The sequence below is a fragment of the Microcaecilia unicolor genome, chromosome 3, assembly GCF_901765095.1.
Source record: "Microcaecilia unicolor chromosome 3, aMicUni1.1, whole genome shotgun sequence".
Taxonomy (NCBI): Eukaryota; Metazoa; Chordata; class Amphibia; order Gymnophiona; family Siphonopidae; genus Microcaecilia; species Microcaecilia unicolor.
In genome coordinates this window covers 36,188,969-36,210,177 of record NC_044033.1, presented here as the reverse complement: position 1 = coordinate 36,210,177, position 21,209 = coordinate 36,188,969, and the positions used below count along the sequence as shown (strand labels likewise).

Genomic DNA, 21,209 nt, shown 5'->3' with positions numbered 1-21,209 from the left:
ATAATAGAGGTGAGATATGAACATATCTGTGAACCACAGATAAAAAAGACCACGAGAACATAAGAACTTAAGACTTGCCATATGGGGTCAAACCAAAGGTCCATCTAGCCCAGTATGCTATTTCAAACAGTGGCCAATCCAAGTCAAAATTGCTGGCACAATCCCCAAAATTGGCAAGATTCCATGTTGCATATCCCCAGTGGCTTTCTCAGGTCTGTCTTAATAACAGTTTATGGACTTTACCTCCAGGAATTTGTCCAAATCTTTTCTAAACACAACTACATTAATTTATTTTACATCCTTTGGCAAGGAGTTCCAGAGCGTAATTATACACTGAGTGGAAATACATTACTGTAGGCCTCTATTAAACCTCCCTTTAGCTGTCTCTTCTCCAAGGTGAAGAACCCTAACCTTTTTAGCCTTTGCTCATATGAGAGCAATTCCATCCTCTTAATTACATTGGTCGTTCTTCTCTGTACCTTTTCTAATTGCACTATATCTTTTTTTCAGATGTGATTACCAAAATTGCTTACAATACTCAAGGTGTGGTCTCACCATGGAGCAGTACGAAGACATTATGATATTCTTTGCTTTATCCTCTATTCTTTCCTTCACAATTCCTAACATTCTGTTTGCTTTTTTGGTTGCTGCTGCTGCATACTGAGCAGAAGATTTCAACATCTTGCCCACAATTAGTGTTTCCTCTAGGTTCCACTCATAGAAAGGCAGGTTCCACCTTCCATTTTTGAGTCCACAACGTTCCTCCTGTGGCACACAGGCCACCACCACTCCTTTCTGGATGGTTTCAATCTCACCCAGTCCTAAGACTCTATTCTAGCGGTTCTTAACCAGTGGTGTGTCACAACACAGTGGTGTGTCGCAAGCACCCAGGAGTTGTGTCACAGAGCCAGCACCCAAAGCAGCAGGAAATTTTTTTGCAATACTCTTTCCTTTCCTCTGCAGCTGTCCCACCCACTGATGCAACTTCCTGTTTACGTGAGGGCGAGAGTTGCAGGGAAGACTCAGGCACCGGAGTCATGGGGGAGCCTCAGGGCAGAAGAGGGTGAGGTGCAGGAGTCATGGAGAGGGACTGAGGGCAGAAGAGGGTGAAGTGCTAGATTCACAGGGGAGCCCAAGTCAGAAGAAGGTGATCTGCTGGAGTTGGGGGGGGGGGGGGTCTGAGGGCAGAAGATGGTGAGGTGTGGAGTCATAGTGGGGGGCTCAGGGCAAAAGAGGGTTAGGTGCTGGAGTTAAGCGGGTGTTCAGGGCAGAAGAGATGAGGTCTCTCTCCTTCTCTGCTCATATCCAGCAGACCGCCAAGACCTGTCGTTTCTTTCTTTACAACATCCGTAAAATCCGCCCCTTTCTTTCCGAGCACTCTACCAAAACCCTCATCCACACCCTTGTCACCTCTCGTTTAGACTACTGCAATCTGCTTCTTGCTGGCCTCCCACTTAGTCACCTCTCCCCTCTCCAGTCGGTTCAAAACTCTGCTGCCCGTCTCATCTTCCGCCAGGGTCGCTTTACTCATACTACCCCTCTCCTCAAGACCCTTCACTGGCTCCCTATCCGTTTTCGCATCCTGTTCAAACTTCTTCTACTAACCTATAAATGTATTCACTCTGCTGCTCCCCAGTATCTCTCCACACTCGTCCTTCCCTACACCCCTTCCCATGCACTCCGCTCCATGGATAAATCCTTCTTATCTGTTCCCTTCTCCACTACTGCCAACTCCAGACTTCGCGCCTTCTGTCTCGCTGCACCCTACGCCTGGAATAAACTTCCTGAGCCCCTACGTCTTGCCCCATCCTTGGCCACCTTTAAATCTAGACTGAAAGCCCACCTCTTTAACATTGCTTTTGACTAGTAACCACTTGTAACCACTCGCCTCCACCTACCCTCCTCTCTTCCTTCCCGTTCACATTAATTGATTTGATTTGCTTACTTTATTTATTTTTTGTCTATTAGATTGTAAGCTCTTTGAGCAGGGACTGTCTTCTATGTTTGTGCAGCGCTGCGTATGCCTTGTAGCGCTATAGAAATGCTAAATAGTAGTAGTAGTAGTAGTAGGTCTAGGGGGAGCTGAGGGAAGCAGTGCTGCCTCATTGCAGGCACTGAGAGAGGACATGGGAGAGGTTCTGGCACTGGACCCATAACAGACAAGGTGCTGATCTGCAAGAGAAGAGATACAGGAGAGATGCTGGACCTGTGAGGAGTAAGGGGACAGGAGAGAGGGGTGAGATACCAGTCTATGGGGAGGGGTCTGGGGAAAGGAGGAGATGCAGGGCTGTGGAGGGAGGGAAGGAGGGAGAGAGAGAGACAGCAAGAGTAAGAGACAAATCCTGGATTGAGGGGGATGGAGGGAAGAGAGGGAGCGAGACGCTGGACCCACAAGAGATGCAGCTACATAAACCCTGATGCCGTGCTCCTTCCTGGGTTGTGTAGGAGGTAAACAGCAGCAGTTAGTAGGTTTTCACTTCCAGTGCACAGTCTGCTACATATACAACCCAGGAAGGAGCACAGAATCAGGATTTGTGCGTATCCTGATTCTTGCCTGGGTTTCTTGCTGTCACTCTCTTCTCCCAGCTACAGCCGTATTGAACCTCTCCTTAATCTCCAGTGGTTGCTGTCCCCCTCCCACCTTCCTAAGAACTGAAACTGAAAGAAGATACCAGGCATTATGACAGCATCAGAAATAGTGAGTCCTCCAAATAAAATAAAATAAAAATGCCTGCATGTAGGCTTGAAGGCTATTGCAGTGGTGTACAATTAGGTACAGTAGTTTTTTTTTTTTCTGTGCCTAGAGAGCTCACAATACATAATAAAGGAGTTAGTGGGATTTGTAGCGGGGTGCCATTTGCTTACCCTGATTGGTAGCATGGAATGTTGCTACTATTTGGATTTCCGGAATCTTGCCACTCTTTGGGGTTCTGGAATGTTGCTACTATTTGGGATTCCGGAATCTTGCCACTCTGGGGTTCTGGAATGTTGCTACTATTTGGGTTTCTGCCAGCTACTTGTGACCTGGATTGACCACTGTTGGAAACAGGATACTGGGCTAGATGGTCTGACCCAGTATGGCTATTCTTATGTTCTTATGTTCACAACTAATGCTAGCAAAATGGTAACACAATATCACAAAAGTCAGGATAAGAACTGAGGGCTAAAGAAAGCAACCCTTTCAGGTCAGTCTTCAAAAGATCCTAGACAATCGTAAACTCACCAGGCATGGTAAGACTGGGGAGAAAAAGGAAGTGTCCCTAAATGAACATATGTAGTGGGAGGAAGGCAGCTTGTCATTCTTGGGAAAGGATAAAGGGAACAGCTAGCTTCTTTGCTAAGAAAAGTTTAGGGCAAAGGGGGCAAATTCCCAGTTTGGACCAAACACTTTGGTAGAAAGCAGCATCCTGATCAGATGTCTGAGCTATAAAGAAAAAAATAAAATGCATATCACATAATAATCAAAACTTGCTTTCTAGTCTCAGCCTTAGTTTTTACAATTAGCATTCTGTTCTCACTATACAATATTTTGAAAACCTATAATTGTTGTTGTAGACAGTCATAGCTAATGTCATAAGTTCAGTTTTTAAATAAACATTTAGATACTTTGAAGCAAATTCCCAAATTAATTATTTTTTTCTGCTATATCTCTTAATTTAAGTCCACATTTCTAGCCCTCTTTTCCATGGTTACCTCCCTCCCAGCACAATGGACCATCCCCCAAACTCTCCTCAACATGCATTATAATACAGAAAGATCATAACTCCCAGTTCCAACAGTGGAAGCCAATTGCACGTAAGCCCTTCCACAGAGTGAAAGACAGGAGGAGCTCTTCCTGGGATTTCTACTCAACGTTGAAACCAGTGATCACACATACAGCACAAACCCACAGCACCTTACAGCTCTCACTTCTCTCAGCTGGCTCAGATCAGAGCTTAAACCAAACAAAGAAAATGGAATCTACTGATTACTGACACTAGGCTCCACTGTCAACCCCACCATGGTGACTTTGATCATCTTCTACCTGCTGTTCCATCTTGCCTGCATGAGCCTCACTGGGAGAACTGTTGAAAAGGAAATAGTTGATCCCTGCAAGGGGCTCTGTTCTTGCACTGAACGGTCCCTGAGCTGCCCACAGCTGACTGCAGCGTTTCAGCAACAACATGGCAGTAACATAACAACCGATCTTCACATAAAACTGTAAGTATGCAGCTGGCAGGTTATTGATTCTCCTTCCCTCTAGGCAGTACCTTTTTTTATTTGTTTTTAAGAAAGCACCTCACAGACAGTTTCAAAAACTCTTAGGAAAGAGCGTACTTGTTGTGTTCTAGTTATTGATTTGTAAGGCTGACTCTCTGCAAATCTTAGTCTAATTGATTAATTGATCCCACAATGGAAACGTTTCTTTTCTGATTTAAATCTGTGATTAGGAATGTGGACACTTGATTTCATGGCAGCAAGCAATGCTGTGTTTGAATCACCGCTTCTGCTACTGCACGTTTCAGAAAGTAAGCGCCAACTTTCTCTTATCAGCAAGTAAGGAGTAAGAATGTTGATCTATGAATAGGTCAGGAGTAGTCACCCGGGAGCTCTTTTATAAAACAGGCTTCAAGGTACAAAGACACGTGGCTTTAATTCCACACAGTTCATAACGGTTCGAACTGTGTCTGTCTCGCCCATGAAATCAGATGGTGAAAAATCTTCACTGTGCTCCTGTAGAATATACTGGATTATGCTTTTACTATAAAATACACCGACAAAAAAAAAAAATACTATCCCTTTCAGACAAACTATAAGGGGTTTGTTTAGAGAATTCAGATTCCTGTGTTTTACAATATGAAAAATACTTGAGTTAAATATTATTTGAAATTACAGTAAAAGATTTTTTTTTTTTGCTAGTGCAGCATTAACTGAAGAATTTTACTACAAATTGAATGGAACTAGAATCTGATTTTTAAAATGATCTTTATATACATATGCATTTAGGGCCCTGTTTACTAAGCCGCACTAGAGGCACGCTAACGTTTTTACTTTGTGCTAACCAAAGAGATGCCCATAATAGTTATTTATTTATTTATTTATTTGTGGCATTTGTATCCCACATTTTCCCACCTGTTTGCAGGCTCAATGTGGCTTACATTTGCCGTAATGGCTGTTGCCATTTCCGGGTAGCAGAATTACAAATGGTATTGCGTTAAGGTGCATACATACATGGTAACATACATGGAACATAACATATATGATACAGGTCACGGTATATATATGTACCATGTGCATACATACTTGGTACAGAATAATACATTATGGTGTTGTATAAGGTTCCTGAGTAATAAATTGGATTATAACCTACATTAGGTTATCGACTATAGAGAGACCCTATTTGGCATAGGGTTTAAGGTGGTAGAGCTAGTCCTGTGATAACATTTCAGTTTTGTATAGATCGTATATAGTGTTGATATTTAGTATTTAAGATGGATGTTTATGGTATGCTTTCTTGAAAAGGTCTGTTTTCAGTATTATTCCTACATAAGTACATACTGGGACAGACCGAAGGTCCATCAAGCCCAGTATCCTGTTTCCAACAGTGGCTAATCCAGGTCACAAGTACTTGGCAAGATCCCAAAAAAGTTCAATACATTTTATGCTGCTTATCCTAGAATTAAGCAGTGGATATTCCCAAGTCCATTTTAATAATGGCTTATGGACTTTTCTTTTAGGAAGCTATCCAAACCTTTTTTTTAACCCCGCTAAGCTAACTGCTTTTACCACATTCTCTGGCAATGAATACCAGAGTTTAATTACACATCGAGTGAAGAAATATTTTCTCCGATTGGTTTTAAATTTACTACTTTGTAGCTTCATTGCGTGCCCCCTAGTCCTAGTATTTTTGGAAAGAGTAAACAAGCGATTCATGTCTACCTGTTCCACTCCACTCAGTATTTTATATACCTCTATCATATCTCCCCTCAACCTTCTTTTCTCCAAGCTGAAGAGCCCTAGCCGTTTCAGCTTTTCCTCATAGGGAAGTCGTCCCATCCCCTTTATCATTTTTGTTGCCCTTCTCGGGGCATCTACACGGTTAGCATGCTCTAATTTTTAGCACACGCTAAAAACGCTAGTGCAGCTTAGTAAACAGGGCCTAAATTTTTTAATGTATTTAATTTAATTGCTTATATACTGCCTGCAAGCTTGAAATCTATGAAAACTGTGTACATTCAGGTACGGTAGGCATTTAATTCAATATACATATAAATGGTCCCATTTAAAATGAAACATGTCCAACTGGTTTAGCAAATGGGGTTTTTTTTCACCTACTGTCCCATCAAGGAAAGGTAGCATTGGTCTTTCAGTTTGGTTTGTAATTCGCCTTTGTTAAAAGGCTCATACTTGCTTGTAAAAATGTCAAGCAAGTTTAGCCAAGTACTGGTGCAGAACACGGACTGGGAGCTACTGCATCAACATCATAAAGAAACATTACGCTAAAGTGGCATTAAAACTGTCTGAAAGAATAGAAAATGATTTATTAGAGCCTGATTTTTAAATAGCATTTCATCAGAATGCTAGAAATAAAATTGTTGCTGAATCTCTTAAGTGGCAAAGCATAGTTTTATGGAGTACATTGGGTTAGCACTTGTCCATACTGAATGTATAAATGGGAACTCTATGGCTCAGTGGTTTGGCACAGTCACACAGAGCCTTTCAGGTCTTGGCTAGAAGTTCAGACCCAACCTCACTTAGAAGGCAATGTCTTGATCTCAGCTCAATTTCTAAGGCATAAATGTCCCTGCGTAGGAATTTCTTTGTTTGCTTACTCACAAATCACAGGGTAAGTTAGCATGAGGCATTTCTAAACAGAAGGGTGATGTCTGATATCTTGCCAAAACTGCAAAAGGTACGAGTGCACAGTTTCATGACCCATAGAAACCAAATAAATGTATTAATTTATTTATTAGGATTTATTTAGGGGTCCTTTTACTAAGCCGTGGCAAAAAGTGACCTGTGTGGGCACGTGTTTTTAGAGCATGCCAGGCCAGTTTTTACCATGTCTGAGAAAACGGGCTTTTTTTTACAATGGGCCGGGAAAAGGGCTTGCGGTAAAATTGAAACAGCCTGAGCCCTTAATGCCACCCGTTGATCTAGCGGTAAGGGCTCACGTGCTACACGCACGGTGACCGGTTGGCATGCACCAGCTGCCGATTAATGCCGGAAATGCCATGCGTGGTAGGAAATAAAAAATAATAATTTGTCCCGGCGGTATGGCGCACGGCAAATCTGAAATTACCAGAAGGGGGCACGCTAGCCTGGCAGTAGTCTCATTTTACCGTACGCTATGCATGCGCAGAGCCTACCATGCCTTTGTAAAAAAGGCCCCTCACTGCCTTTTAAGGAGAAATTCACCCAAGGTGGTATACAGGACAAATAATCTGGACATAGGCAATGGCTAATTTCAGCAGAAAAAATGCTCAGATAACATTGCACATTCCTCTGGATTCTATATATGGTGCAGATCCATGATGCTTGTGCATCTTAATTGGATAACAAGCAATAAATGGGATAACCAATAATTGAGGCTAATTGGCACCCAATTAGGATTTGCACACATCTGGCGGTGTGCTATTCTATCACGCTGGGTGCCCAATTCCCATAGCATGCAACCCAAAAGGGGGTGTGGCCATGGGAGGGGCATGTCGTTCTGAATAATTGGGCGCAGTGTTATAGAATATGGGGGATCTGTGCCCAACTTGTACGTTGGGATTTAAACCAGGTTTCTGCAGGCGTAAGTTCAGCACCCAGAGTTGGGCAGTGGAATCCACTCTCCGTGCTATTCTATAAAGGGCCAATTTTTTTTTCTGGTGCTGAATTTTGAGCCCCATTTATAGAATTCCCCCTAGCATGGCATGGTATGCTACTTCTCAAATAATACAATGAGGGAGCCAACTGGTAATTGTGGAGGAGTGGCCTAGTGGTTAGAGCACTGGTCTTGCAATCCAGAGGTGGCCAGTTCAAATCCTGCTGCTGCTCCTTGTGATCTTGGGCAAGTCACTTAATCCTCCACTGCTTCAGGTACAAACATAGATTGTGAGCCCTCCTGGGACAAAGAAATATCCAGAGTACGTGAATGTAACTCACCTTGAGCTACTACTGAAAAAGGTGTGAGCAAAAACTAAATAAATATTTGAGATTCTAGATGGAATCTTGCTATTATTTGAGATTCTAGATGGAATGTACTATTGAGATTCTCTTGCTACTATTTGAGATTCTACATGGAATGTTAATGTTGCTATTCTACTAGCAACACTCCATGTAGAAGCCTGCCCTTGCAGATGAGCAATGTGGCTGCGCAGGCTTCTGGTTCTGTGAGTCTGATGTCCTGCACATATGTGCAGGACGTCAGACTCACAGAAACAGAAGCCTGCGCGGCCGCATTGCTCATCTGCAAGGGCAGGCCTCTACAGGGAATGTTGCTACTGTTTGAGATTCTGTTACTACTATTTGAGATTCTAGACAGAATGTTGCTAGTGGAGGAGTGGCCTGAGCACCGGTCTTGCAATCCCGAGGTGGCTGGTTCAAATCCCACTGCTGCTCCTTGTGATCTTGGGCAAGTCACTTAACTCTCCATTGCCCCAGGTACAAACTTAGATTGTGAGCCCTCCTGGGACAAAGAAATATCCAGAGTACCTGAATGTAACTCACCTTGAGCTACTACTGAAAAAGTTGTCAGCAAAATCTAAATCAATAAATATATATATATGGAATGTTGCTACTATTGAAGATTCTACATGGAATGTTGCTACTATTTGAGATTCTAGACAGAATGTTGCTAGTGGAGGAGTGGCCTAGTGGTTAGAGCACTGGTCTTGCAATCCAGAGGTGGCCAGTTCAAATTGCACTGCTGCTCCTTGTGATCTTGGGCAAGTCACTTAACCCTCCATTGCCTCAGGTACAAACGTAGATTGTGAGCCCTCCTGGGACAGAGAAATATCCAGAGTACCTGAATGTAACTCACCTTGAGCTACTACTGAAAAAGGTGTGAGCAAAATCTAAATAAATAAAGTAAAATAATGCAAAACTAGTAATTCTAAAGACCAGTTTGGACTTGGGCTGTTTTTCCCCACAGTGCAATTATGAAAAAAGCGGACCTCAAAGCTTCCTAGTGAGACAATTCCAGCCTGAATAGTTGCTCTCACAGGGAGAGTGTCTCAACTATATTTTATTTATTTATTTGTTGCATTTGTTCACGTTCGGCTGTGGATGTGATACCAGGACAGATATTTCCTTTTACCACTTGAGCAGCACGCTATTGTAGGGCATCCTTCCCCTGACGAAGCCCCCATCTGGCGAAACGGGTCCGTTGGGAAGGTCCCAGTTGGAAGCTGTGACAAGATAAGTGGTCTAATTTTAATGTCCTGGAATGTGGATGCATTATTTCTGTATTGAAAAACAATCACAAAAAATTTATTATTTTTGAATATTTTGAACACTGAAGGAGGAGGTTGGTGAGGTACCTACGACTGAGTCACGGTGACGACATATAAGCAACCATATTGGTTGAGCTGTGCGTCACCAGTCTGAGGTCCTCCCCTCCTTTCCAATAATTATTCATTATCATGCAATATGTTTGACTAGACCCGCTTTTGCGTGTTGTATTGCATTTGTATCCCACATTTTCCCACCTATTTGCAGGCTCAATGTGGCTTACATAATGCCGTAGTGACAGTCGCCACTTCCGGATCTGAGAAATACAAAGTGGTATAGCATGTACATTATAGGGTAGATTACAAAGTGATATTGCATTAATGTTCATGGATGATAGAGTGATTTACATTATCATTGGTCCATAAAATATTATTCAAGCGGGCAAAAAAAACAAACCAAACTCCGTCCAACTGGAAGGATGCATTGCAGCTTTAACAGCACGAGGATGAAGAAGTTAAAGACCTCGGCTGGGCTGGCGGGGGTTGGGGTCCCCCACCAGCTGAAGTAATATTTAAAAAAACCGGCAGGAGCGGACCTCGGGGGTAGGTGACCGCGGTAGGCGGGGAAAGGGTTGGCGGTAGGTGGGGGAGGGTTAACGGCGGTAGGGGGGTCCAGGGCGAGATCTGCGGGGGCCCAGGCCCCTGTGGCCCCACGCAGATAAGCCCCTGTTATGGACATACCCAACAGAACTACAAACAGCTCCCAGGAGTAGCCTAGTGATTGGTGTACTTACTGGACTGAACACAAGGGGACCCAGGTCCAAATTCCATTCTAACTAGTTCTTTTGTGGTGGAAATTGTGAGTCCTCCAGATAAAATAAAAATAACCTGCTGTACCTACATCAAGGGCGTAGCTACGTGGGGCCACGGGGGCATGGCCCCCCCCCCCCAGGCAGCCAACCCCTTCGACCCACCCTCCCGCCGCCAACCCTTCACCGAAGTCCTTTTCCCAGGCGCAGCAGCGTTGCTGATCTGCAAGGGCAGGCTTCTGTTTCTGTGAGTCTGACGTCCTGCACTTTGTACATGCAAGACGTCAGACTCACAGAAACAGAAGCCTGGCCTTGCAGATCAGCAACGCTGTCGGGGGTTGGGGACCTCCAGCAGCAAAGGTACCCGACAGTGGCGGCGATGGGAAAAGGGGGTCAAAAGGGTTGGTGCCGGGGGAGGGGGGTCAAAGGTGGTGGTGGCGACGGGGGGGGGGGGGTCGGCGGCACCGGGGGGGGGGCTAAAATGTGCCCCCTCGCCTCGGGCTCTGGACCCTCCTACCGCCAAAGTCTGGCTACGCCCCTGACCTACATATAGGACACACTTACAGGCTTGAAGGCTATTGCAGTGGTGTACAATTAGGTACAGTAGCTTTTTTTTTGTGCCTGGAGGGCTCACAATACATAATAAAGGAGTTAAAGTGGTATTTGTAGCTGGGTGCCATTTGTTAAAGTCTAATGCACTGACCACTAGGCTGCCCCTCTGCACTGAAGGAACGTCAGTGTGGCCATTTTAGTATAAATGAAGTCAGACGTTTTTGTGCCTGCTTTTTAGGAGTTCATATTTTGGACATTTCAGTTTGGAAAATGGCTCTTCATTTTGGATATTTTCAGTAGAGAATGACGCGGGGACAAAGTTTGTCCCCGTCCCCGCAAGCTCTGTCCCTTTCTCCGCGAGCTCTGTCTGATCCCATCCACAGAAGCCTCGAACAGTTATGATTTTATATTTAAATTGTTTTATTAAAGTATAAAAAGAAACAATATTCTGTACAACTGTTTTTTTATGAATCATAACAAATACAGAACAAGAATAAAAAAAAACTCCTGTCTTCCCTCCACCTCACAAACATCCCTTCCACTATAGGGAAAACTGGACAAGCCGAATTACTACAGAACGCTACATAGAAAATTCATACTAACAGAATACCTTGGTCACACACACAGAACACAAATGCCAAATACATAATAGCTGACCAAAATGATAAACATATATTAATCCAAAACCCCAGGAAGCTACACCAAAGAAATAGAAAGAGATGCATTTCCTCCCATACCATGCAAAATATAAAGAGCACACATGCCAGGGATGTTTGTGCAGCGCTGCATACGCTTTGTAGCGCTATAGAATTGCTAAATAGTAGTAATAGTAGACTGCAACTAGGACAACTGCCCCCCTGGCCAGAGAGTGCCCTAAGCCTGCTGGAAGCTGAAGGCGGCATGGCCTGGTAGTAGGCTTTGGGGTCCCCTCTGAAATTTTTGCCTGGGCCCTAGCCATGTTGAACACCAGCTCTGGCAGGATACACATTTCAAATCTGATATAATCTAATCACAAAATAGAAAATATTTTTTTTTCTACCTTTTGTTCTGAGGTCATTTTATTTTTCAAATTGTGTTTGTCACAGGCTCTGGTTTCTGTTAGAGCAAACAATTTGTAGCACGACAGTCCAAACTAGAGAATGATACAGGGACAAAGTTTGTCCCCATCCCCACCCCGTCCCGTAAGCTTTGACCCTGCCCCTGCAAAAAACATTACATGTGTATTTTTAAATTTTAATCAAAATACTGTTTTGAGTTTAATCCATGGAAGAAGAATAAATTAAGCAGAGGTGAGGCAAGATGATGCAACTTGTAGAAAGGAGCTGCAGTGGGAATTGAACCAGGTTCTCCTGGATCACAGACCACTGCACTCACCATTAGGCTTCTCCTCCATTCTGCTTTGAAATCTTTACAGGTTTCCCAAAACTCTGTAACATATTTGATTACCCATTCATCCTAGAATGATCATTTCTCTCCTTTATTGGCATCTCTTCATTGGTTCCTATCGATATGAGAATATAGGAGGTGAGTAGGGTTACCATATTTTGTCCCCCAAAAAGGAGGACACATGCCCTGCCCCCACCACACACCCCATCCTGCCCCCTTTCACACCCCGCCCTGCCCCCTTCACACCCTCACTCCACCCCCTGTCACATTTCCCCTCCCCCCCTGTCACATACCTCGTTACCCCCCCCCCCTCCCCGTCACCCCCCTCCCCTTACTTTACTACTGCCCTGGTGGTCTAGTGACCTCTTCGGGGCAGGAAAGAGCCCCCTCTTTCCTGCCCGGAGCGCTGCCCTGCAATGCTGCATGCATCCTTCCTGTTGCTGATCCTCAGCACTGATTCAAAATGGCCGCTGAGAATTGAAGTCTCGCGAGGTCAGTTCAACTCTCGGCGGCCATTTTGAGTCAGTGCCGAAGATCAGCAATAGGAAGGATGCATGCAGGGCAGCGCTCCGGGGCAGGAAAGAGGGGGCTCTTTCCTGCCCTGAAGGCGGAAGAGGTCACTAGACCACCAGGGCACTAGTAAGTAAGGGGAAGGGAGGCTAGCAATCTGCCCGTTTGTCCGGATTTCTGGACAAACGAGCAGGCTGGTGGGCGGCCCGCCAGCCTGCCCGTTTGTCCAGAAATCTGGACAAATGGGCAGATTGGCAAAACCCGCCCGGTTGCCCGGACGTGCCCTCAAAAAGAGGACATGTCCGAGTAAATCCAGACACATGGTAACCCTAGAGGTGAGTCTATTTCCATTGAAAGGAAGCTCTGGAATGAGGGGGCATAGGATGAAGGTGAAAGGGGATAGACTCAGAAGTAACCTGTGGAAATAAATTTAATACGAATCGGAGAAAAGTTTTCTTCTGCCATAAAGCATTCCTTTTTGCGTGCACCATAGATGGCCATCGTATGTGTGTGTCAACTGACATCATATGCGTTCATGAGGATTGATTCATTGTTTATTGCTCCACGACACTGCTATATGTGCAGAGCATACACACACCTAATACACGCACATGGTACATTTCCCACAGACAATACATGGACAAGACACATTCCCCACACACATGCAGATACTATTAAAAAATTCAAGCTCACTGCTTTCCGACGGGCGGAACACACACATATAAATACACACAGATGGCATATTTCCCATTTATGGCACATTTCCCACACACATGCATGCAGATACTATTAAAAAATGCTAGCCGACTGCTCCACCGAGAAGACGCCCTCATGCAACAACATGGTGATGCTTAAGTACAGTTAAATTTCTGAGAGTGCTACAAGAAATATATGTTAGCGTTTATGTAGAAAACAGATCTATGAAGAATTGGGTGATTGCTGGTAAGTAAATGTATTTTGCTGAGCTCACCATCTGAGGATCCGTATGATTTATTGGTTGCTTATTGTTCCTTTCACCAAAATGCATTTGAATACCATTGCACTTCACACCGTTTTTGTTTTTATCACCACATTTATGGAATAGTCTCCCAAAACATTTAAGAGAAAAAGAATCATTTACATTTTAAAATTCTTATTGAAGACACATTTATTTTGCTTGGCATACGTGGAATAGGACTTGGAGCCTTTGGTGATAGGCTTAGTGGGGCGGGGGGGGGGGGGGGTCTATTTTCTTTTGTTGGTAAGAATGTGTTCTTTCCTATCAATTACTGGAATTTTTATTTTTTGTTTATATTTTTTAATGTGGCAGGGATGTGCTTAGAGTGTTCTGCAAGTTACACATGTAAGTGGAAGCCCCACATATGTCCTACAAATGCTCCATTCCTGTGTACACCCCTTGGAAATATGCATTATGGAAGTTACGTGAATATTTGCGGAATAGTGCTTAGGTAGAATATTGGTATTTGCACACGTATGTGCTCATATACATGTGTATGTCATTGTTCTAAACATCTGTGTGAGTAAATTTAGAATATTGCGTACAATTCTATAGACCACACCTTCAAAAAGATATAAACAGGTTGGAGTCGGTCCAGAGACTGGCTACTAAAATGGTCAGTGGTCTTTGTCATAAAGTGTATGGGGACAGACTTAAAAATCTCAATATGTATTCTTTGGAAGAAAGGTGGGAGAGGGGAGGTATGATAGAGATGTTTAAATATCTATGTGGCATAAATGCACAAGAGGTGAGTCTATTTCCATTGAAAGGAAGCTCTGCAATGAGTGTGCATAGGATGAAGGTGAAAGGGGATAGACTCCGAAGTAACCTGAGGAAACACTTCTTTATGGAAAGGGTGATGAATTGGGTGGAAGTGGTGGAAATGAAAACTGTATCAGAATTCAAGAGAGCTTGGGACAAGTACATAGGATCTCTAAGGGAGCGATAGGGAGAGTAGATGGCATGGATGGGCAGACTGAATAGGCCATATGGAGGGGCATTTTCAAAAGGGATGTCCATGTTTTGATATGGACGGCCTTGCAAAACGTCCCGATCTAGGGGCGGGGAAACCCCTATTTTCGAAACAAGATGGACGTCCACCTTTCATTTCAAAAATACCATCAGGGACATCCAAATCCTTAAATTTGATTGTCCCTAGATTTGGTTATCCCTAGACTTGGTCGTCACTGATTTTTGGCGATAATGGAAACCAAAGACATCCATCTCAGAAATGACCAAATGCAAGCCATTTGGTTGTGGGAGGAGCCAGCATTTGTAGTGCACAAGTCCCCCTGACATGCCAGGATACCAACCGGGCACCCTAGGAGGCACTGCAGTGGACTTCATAAATTGCTCCCAGGTACATAGCTCCCTTACCTTGTGGCTGAGCCCCCCCAAAACGCACTACCCACAACTGTACACCACTACCATAGCTGTTAGGGATGAAGGGGGGCACCTAGATGTGGGTACAGTGGGTTTGTGGTGGGTTTTGGAGGGCTCATTGTTTCCTCCACAAACGTAACAGGTAGAGGGGGATGGGCCTGTGTCCGCCTGCCTGAAGTGCACTGCACCCACTAAAACTGCTCCAGGGACCTGCATACTGCTGTCATGGACCTGAGTATGACATCTGAGGCTGGCATAGAGGCTGGCACAAAATATTTTTAAAGATATTTTTTAAGGGTGGGAGGGGGTTAGTGACCACTGGGGGGGTAAGGGGAGGTCATCCTCGATTCTCTCCGGTGGTCATCTAGTCATTTCGGGCACCTTTTTGTGCCTTGGTCGTAAGAAAAACACGACCAGGTAAAGTCGTCCAAGTGTTCGTCAGGGACATCCTTGTTTCTTTCGATTTACGGGTCGAGGACGTCCAAGTGTTAGGGACGCCCATGTCCTGCTTTCGCTACACCTCTTGATACGCCCCCGTGAACTTTGGCCGTCCCTGCAACGGAAAGCAGTTGGGGTTTGAATTATACCGATTTGGATGACCCTGTGAGAAGGATGCCCATCTTCCAATTTATGTCGAAAGATGGGCGTCCTCCTCTTTCGAAAATGAGCCCGATGGTCTTTATCTGCCTTCATTTGTCTCTGTTTCTATGTTAAATGTGAGTGCCTAGCCTACAGAATTGCCCTTTTTGGGACTTGTGCTGTGCTTTGGTTTCTTTTTTCTTGTTGCCTGCAGTGGCAGAGAGGCCTGTCTGAAACTGAGTGTTGGTGATAACAATAGGTGACACTGCTACTAACAGACTGTAAAAGAATAGGCTTGCAAGCTGTTTAATCCAGCTGCCTGCTGGAGACTGAAAAGTCAAAGGCTACAAATGCAGAGGAAATGGTGCTGGATAAAGCTATGGACATTTAAAGACTTATTGACCTGGAGGAATAACTAGACTGTTCTGCTGTTTTGAACTGCTATAAATAAGGATTTGTGTAGAAGTTTTGCTTTTTAAGTTTCTAAAGAGAACAGCTTGCTCTGTCAGCCAGCAAAACTTCATAAGAGGTGAGATGAACGAGAAGTGTCCCTGCATGGTAGATCCAGAGGTTCAGCTGCCTTTTTACGACCAATTTACAGCCTGTTATACTAGAAATTGACCCCACATGGGAGCCAAACCTGACAAGAGCAGAGAGGTGAGGTACCCAACTCAGGACCCACAAAGGAGGATCTCAAAGGAGAGAAGAAACAGAAGCAGGGCCAATACAACATAGCAGGGGGGTATCAACGCTTGGGGGTTCCAAAACTTGCTGTGATCACTGTTCTACTACCTCTTGTGCTGGCCTTATTTGCACATGGAGCTGATAAAGGCGGTTAGCTTAGCGGAGTTTTAAAAAGGCTTGGACAGCTTCCTAAAGGAAAAGTCCATAGACCGTTATTAAATGGACTTGAGGAAAATCCACTATTTCTGGGATAAGCAGTATAAAATGTTTTGTACATTTTGGGGATCTTGCCGGGTATTTGTGACCTGGATTGGCCACTGTTGGAAACAGGATGCTGGGCTCGATGGACCTTTGATCTTTCCCAGTATGGCAATACTTATGTACTTATGTACTTTAAGCCGTATGGTCAAGGTTTGGAGGCACCAAAACCTGCTGTGAGCACCGTTTTATTACACATGCAGCTTGGCTTTTTCCTTTAAGCCATACAGTGCAGGAAGGAACTTGGTGTAAAATGTAGTCTCCAATCTTGTGAGATTTGCACTGGCGTTCCTTCCTGCACTACATGGCTTAAACAAAAAGCCGAGCTGCGTGTGTAATAAAACAGTGCTCATGGCAGGTTTTGGCGCCTCCAAACCTTGACACCCCCTGCTGTACTTACTGATTTGTGCTGGCCTTGCCTGTAGCTTTTTTTCCTTTAAGATCCCCCTTTGTGGGTACCTCACTCCTCTCTGCACATCCGGTTTGGCTCCCTTGTTATAAGAGACTGCACTCATACCTGCAATCCGCATGGTACCTAAATTAAGTATCACCAGTGTACTATGCTCTGGACAATAAAATATCACCAAAAGGTCTTTAGGTCTTTTATGTTATATCTCACCTTTATTCAAGGCAAGTAACAACCCAGCATACATAATATGAAAAAAATATAATATAGAGGGGGGTATACTGTCCTGCAATGGCAGAAGGAAGTCCATTCTGGTTGATTTGTGGGAAAATGGAGAAAGCGTGTTTTGCAGTGAACTTACTTCCTTTTCTCCGAGGACAAGCAGGCTGCTTGTTCTCACTGATGGGTGACGTCCACGGCAGCCCCTCCAATCGGAAACTTCACTAGCAAAGGCCTTTGCTAGTCCTTGCGCGCCCATGCGCACCGCGCATGCGCGGCCGTCTTCCCGCCCGAACCGGCTCGTGTTCGTCAGTCTTCTTTTGTCTGCGCTCGGGATGGTCGTGTTTTGCGCCGTTTCGTGCCCCTCAAAGTTGACCCTCGCGCGTCTTCGCGATTTCGGCAAAAAAAAAAAAAAGAGAAGACCTCGGTCTTCTCCCTTCCCGTGTGTCCAGTTTGTTTCCCCGACGTAAGTTTCCTTTCGCTTTCGGGGTAGGCCTTTTTTGGGGCCTCGGTACGGGTTTTTTCTCTCTCCCTAATTTGGGTGCCCTTAGTCGCCATTACGAATTTTGATTTCGCCGGCGTGATTTTTCCGCCCATGTCATCGAAGTCTCCTAGCGGCTTCAAGAAGTGCACCCAGTGCGCCCGGGTAATCTCGCTCAGTGATAGGCACGCGTCGTGTCTTCAGTGTCTGGGGGCTGGGCACCGCCCACAGGCCTGTAGTCTTTGCGCTCTTTTACAGAAGAAGACTCAGGTTGCGAGATTGGCCCAGTGGAACGTGTTGTTCTCGGGCTCTTCGTCGACAACAGCACCAGAGACATCGAGTGCATCGACGTCAACAGCATCAAGACCTTCGACCTCGGCATCGACTGCATCGAGGTATCGACCCTCTGCATCGTCGGTACCGAGACATCGAAAGGCTGCGTCGGTGGTACCGGGACCTCCACTGTTGCTGATGTCGTCGGACAGTGGTGCTTCGACTGGAGTGCAGGTGAGGGCTGTCCATTCCCCTGCTGGTGGCGGTGAGCCTTCGGGTGGGTCTCCCCCTACCCTGAGGGCTCCTGCGGTACAGCCCCCCGAGACCGACCTTCTTTGGCCTCGGCCCCGAGGAAGAGACGGCTGGATTCTACGTCCTCCTCGTCGGTACCGGGAAGCTCCAGTGACATGCTTCGTTTGAAAAAATCAAAGAAGCATCGACACCGGTCTCCTTCCCGCATCGGTACCGAGAGCTCTGGGTCGCCGAGGGAGTCGGCACCCAGTAGGCATCGGCACCGGGAGGACCGCTCACCCTCTGTTCAGGAGGTGTCGATGCGCTCCACCTTGGACAGCCCGGAGCAGCCTCCACGCCCGGAACAGACTCTGACTTCGACGCCTGCATCGGCTTCCATGTCTTTCTCCACAGCCGCTCTGCACGAGAGTCTCCGGACTGTTCTCCCGGAGATCCTGGGAGAGCTGTTGCGCCCTTCCCCTCCGGTACCGAGGGTGCTTGTGCCACCGGTACCGTCGAGTGAGGCGCCGGCTGGCCCCTTGCCCGGGGTGAGGTCTCCGTCATCGGTGCCGCTTGCGGTACCGACTGAGGCCGCCTCCCAGGAAGGCTCCCCGACGACGTCGGCAGAGGGAGCTTTGCCGGTGCTGGCGAGGGAGTCTACCTCTCGACGCTCCCACAGTGGCCGTGTTTCCACGGAGTCGAGTTGGGCACGGCTTCAGACACAGGTTCATGAACTTGTGTCTGATACCGATGATGAGGCCTCGTGGGAGGAGGAGGAGGACATCAGATATTTCTCTGACGAGGAGTCTGATGGCCTTCCTTCTGATCCCACTCCCTCCCCTGAAAGGCAGCTTTCTCCTCCCGAGAGTCTGTCTTTTGCGGCCTTTGTCTGGGAGATGTCTACGGCCATCCTCTTCCCGGTGGTTGTGGAGGATGAGCCCAGGGCTGAAATGTTTGAGCTCTTGGACTATCCTTCTCCACCTAAGGAAGCGTCCACAGTACCCATGCATCATGTCCTAAAAAAGACATTGCTGGCGAACTGGACCAAGCCTTTAACTAATCCCCACATTCCCAAGAAGATCGAGTCCCAGTACCGGATCCATGGGGACACAGCGCTGATGCGCACTCAGTTGCCTCACGACTCTGGTGTGGTGGATCTGGCCCTAAAGAAGGCTAAGAGTTCTAGGGAGCATGCTTCGGCGCCCCTGGGCAAGGACTCTAGAACCTTAGACTCCTTTGGGAGGAAGGCCTACCATTCTTCTATGCTCGTGGCCAAAATTCAGTCTTACCAGCTCTACACGAGCATCCATATGCGGAACAATGTGCGGCAGTTGGCGGGCTTGGTGGACAAGCTCCCTCCTGAGCAAGCCAAGCCATTTCAGGAGGTGGTCAGGCAGCTGAAGGCGTGCAGAAAATTCCTGGCCAGAGGGGTATATGATACCTTTGATGTTGCGTCCAGGGCCGCTGCTCAAGGTGTGGTGATGCGCAGACTCTCATGGCTGCGTGCCTCCGACCTGGAGAACAGACTCCAGCAGCGGATTGCGGACTCCCCTTGCCGAGCGGACAACATTTTTGGAGAGAAAGTCGAACAGGTGGTAGAGCAGCTCCACTAGCGGGATACCGCTTTCGACAAGTTCTCCCGCTGGCAGCCTTCAGCATCTACCTCCTCAGGTAGACGTTTTTATGGGGGAAGGAAGACTGTTCCCTACTCTTCTGGTAAGCGTAGGTACAGTCCTCCTTCTCGACAGCCTGTGGCCCAGGCTAAGCCCCAGCACGCTCGCTCTCGTCAGCAGCGTGCGCCTCAGCAAGGCCCCTCGGCTCCCCAGCAAAAGCAGAGGGCGAGCTTTTGACTGGCTCCAGCAGAGCATAGCCGACATCAACGTATCAGTGCCGGGCGATCTGCCGGTCGGGGGGAGGTTGAAAGTTTTTCACCAAAGGTGGCCTCTCATAACCTCCGACTGTTGGGTTCTTCAAATAGTCCGGCAAGGATACACCCTCAATTTGGCCTCGAAACCTCCAAATTGCCCACCGGGAGCTCAATCCTACAGCTTCCAGCACAAGCAGGTACTTGCAGAGGAACTCTCCGCCCTTCTCAGCGCCAATGCGGTCGAGCCCGTGCCATCCGGGCAAGAAGGGCTGGGATTCTATTCCAGGTACTTCCTTGTGGAAAAGAAAACAGGGGGGATGCATCCCATCCTAGACCTAAGGGCCCTGAACAAATATCTAGTCAAGAAAAAGTTCAGGATGCTTTCCCTGGGCACCCTTCTTCCCATGATTAAGGAAAACGACTGGCTATGCTCTCTGGACTTGAAGGACGCCTACACGCACATCCCGATACTGCCAGCTCACAGGCAGTATCTGCGATTTCAGCTGGGCACACGTCACTTCCAGTACTGTGTGCTACCCTTTGGGCTCGCCTCTGCGCCCAGAGTGTTCACGAAGTGCCTGGCTGTAGTAGCAGCGGCGCTTCGCAGGCTGGGAGTACATGTGTTCCCCTATCTCGATGATTGGCTGGTGAAGAACACATCCGAGGCAGGAGCTCTACAGTCCATGCAGATGACTATTCGCCTCCTGGAGCTACTGGGGTTTGTGATAAATTATCCAAAGTCCCATCTTCTCCCAGTACAGAGACTCAAATTCATAGGAGCTCTGCTGGATTCTCGGACGGCTCGTGCCTATCTCCCAGAGACGAGAGCCAACAACTTGTTGTCCCTCGTCTCTCGGGTGCGAGCGTCCCAGCAGATCACAGCTCGGCAGATGTTGAGATTGTTGGGCCACATGGCCTCCACAGTTCATGTGACTCCCATGGCCCGCCTTCACATGTGATCTGCTCAATGGACCCTAGCTTCCCAGTGGTTTCAGGCTGCTGGGGATCTAGAAGACGTGATCCACCTGTCCACAAGTTTTCTCAAATCCCTGTATTGGTGGACGATTTGGTCCAATTTGACTCTGGGACGTCCTTTCCAAATTCCTCAGCCACAAAAAGTGCTGACTACGGATGCGTCTCTCCTGGGGTGGGGAGCTC

The 21,209-nt window shown here is 46.6% G+C and overlaps 1 protein-coding gene across 1 annotated transcript in view; it reads left to right on the top strand.

Moving 5' to 3' along the window:
- The first annotated feature begins 3,891 nt into the window (after positions 1 to 3,891).
- The window catches only part of LHCGR (luteinizing hormone/choriogonadotropin receptor), a 218,132-nt gene continuing 200,814 nt past the window's right edge, over positions 3,892 to 21,209 (top strand). The window contains exon 1 of the mRNA XM_030195838.1: positions 3,892 to 4,200. Coding sequence (XP_030051698.1) covers positions 4,001 to 4,200 — 200 coding nt within the window. The 5' untranslated portion in view covers positions 3,892 to 4,000. The remainder of the gene's footprint in view (positions 4,201 to 21,209) is intronic.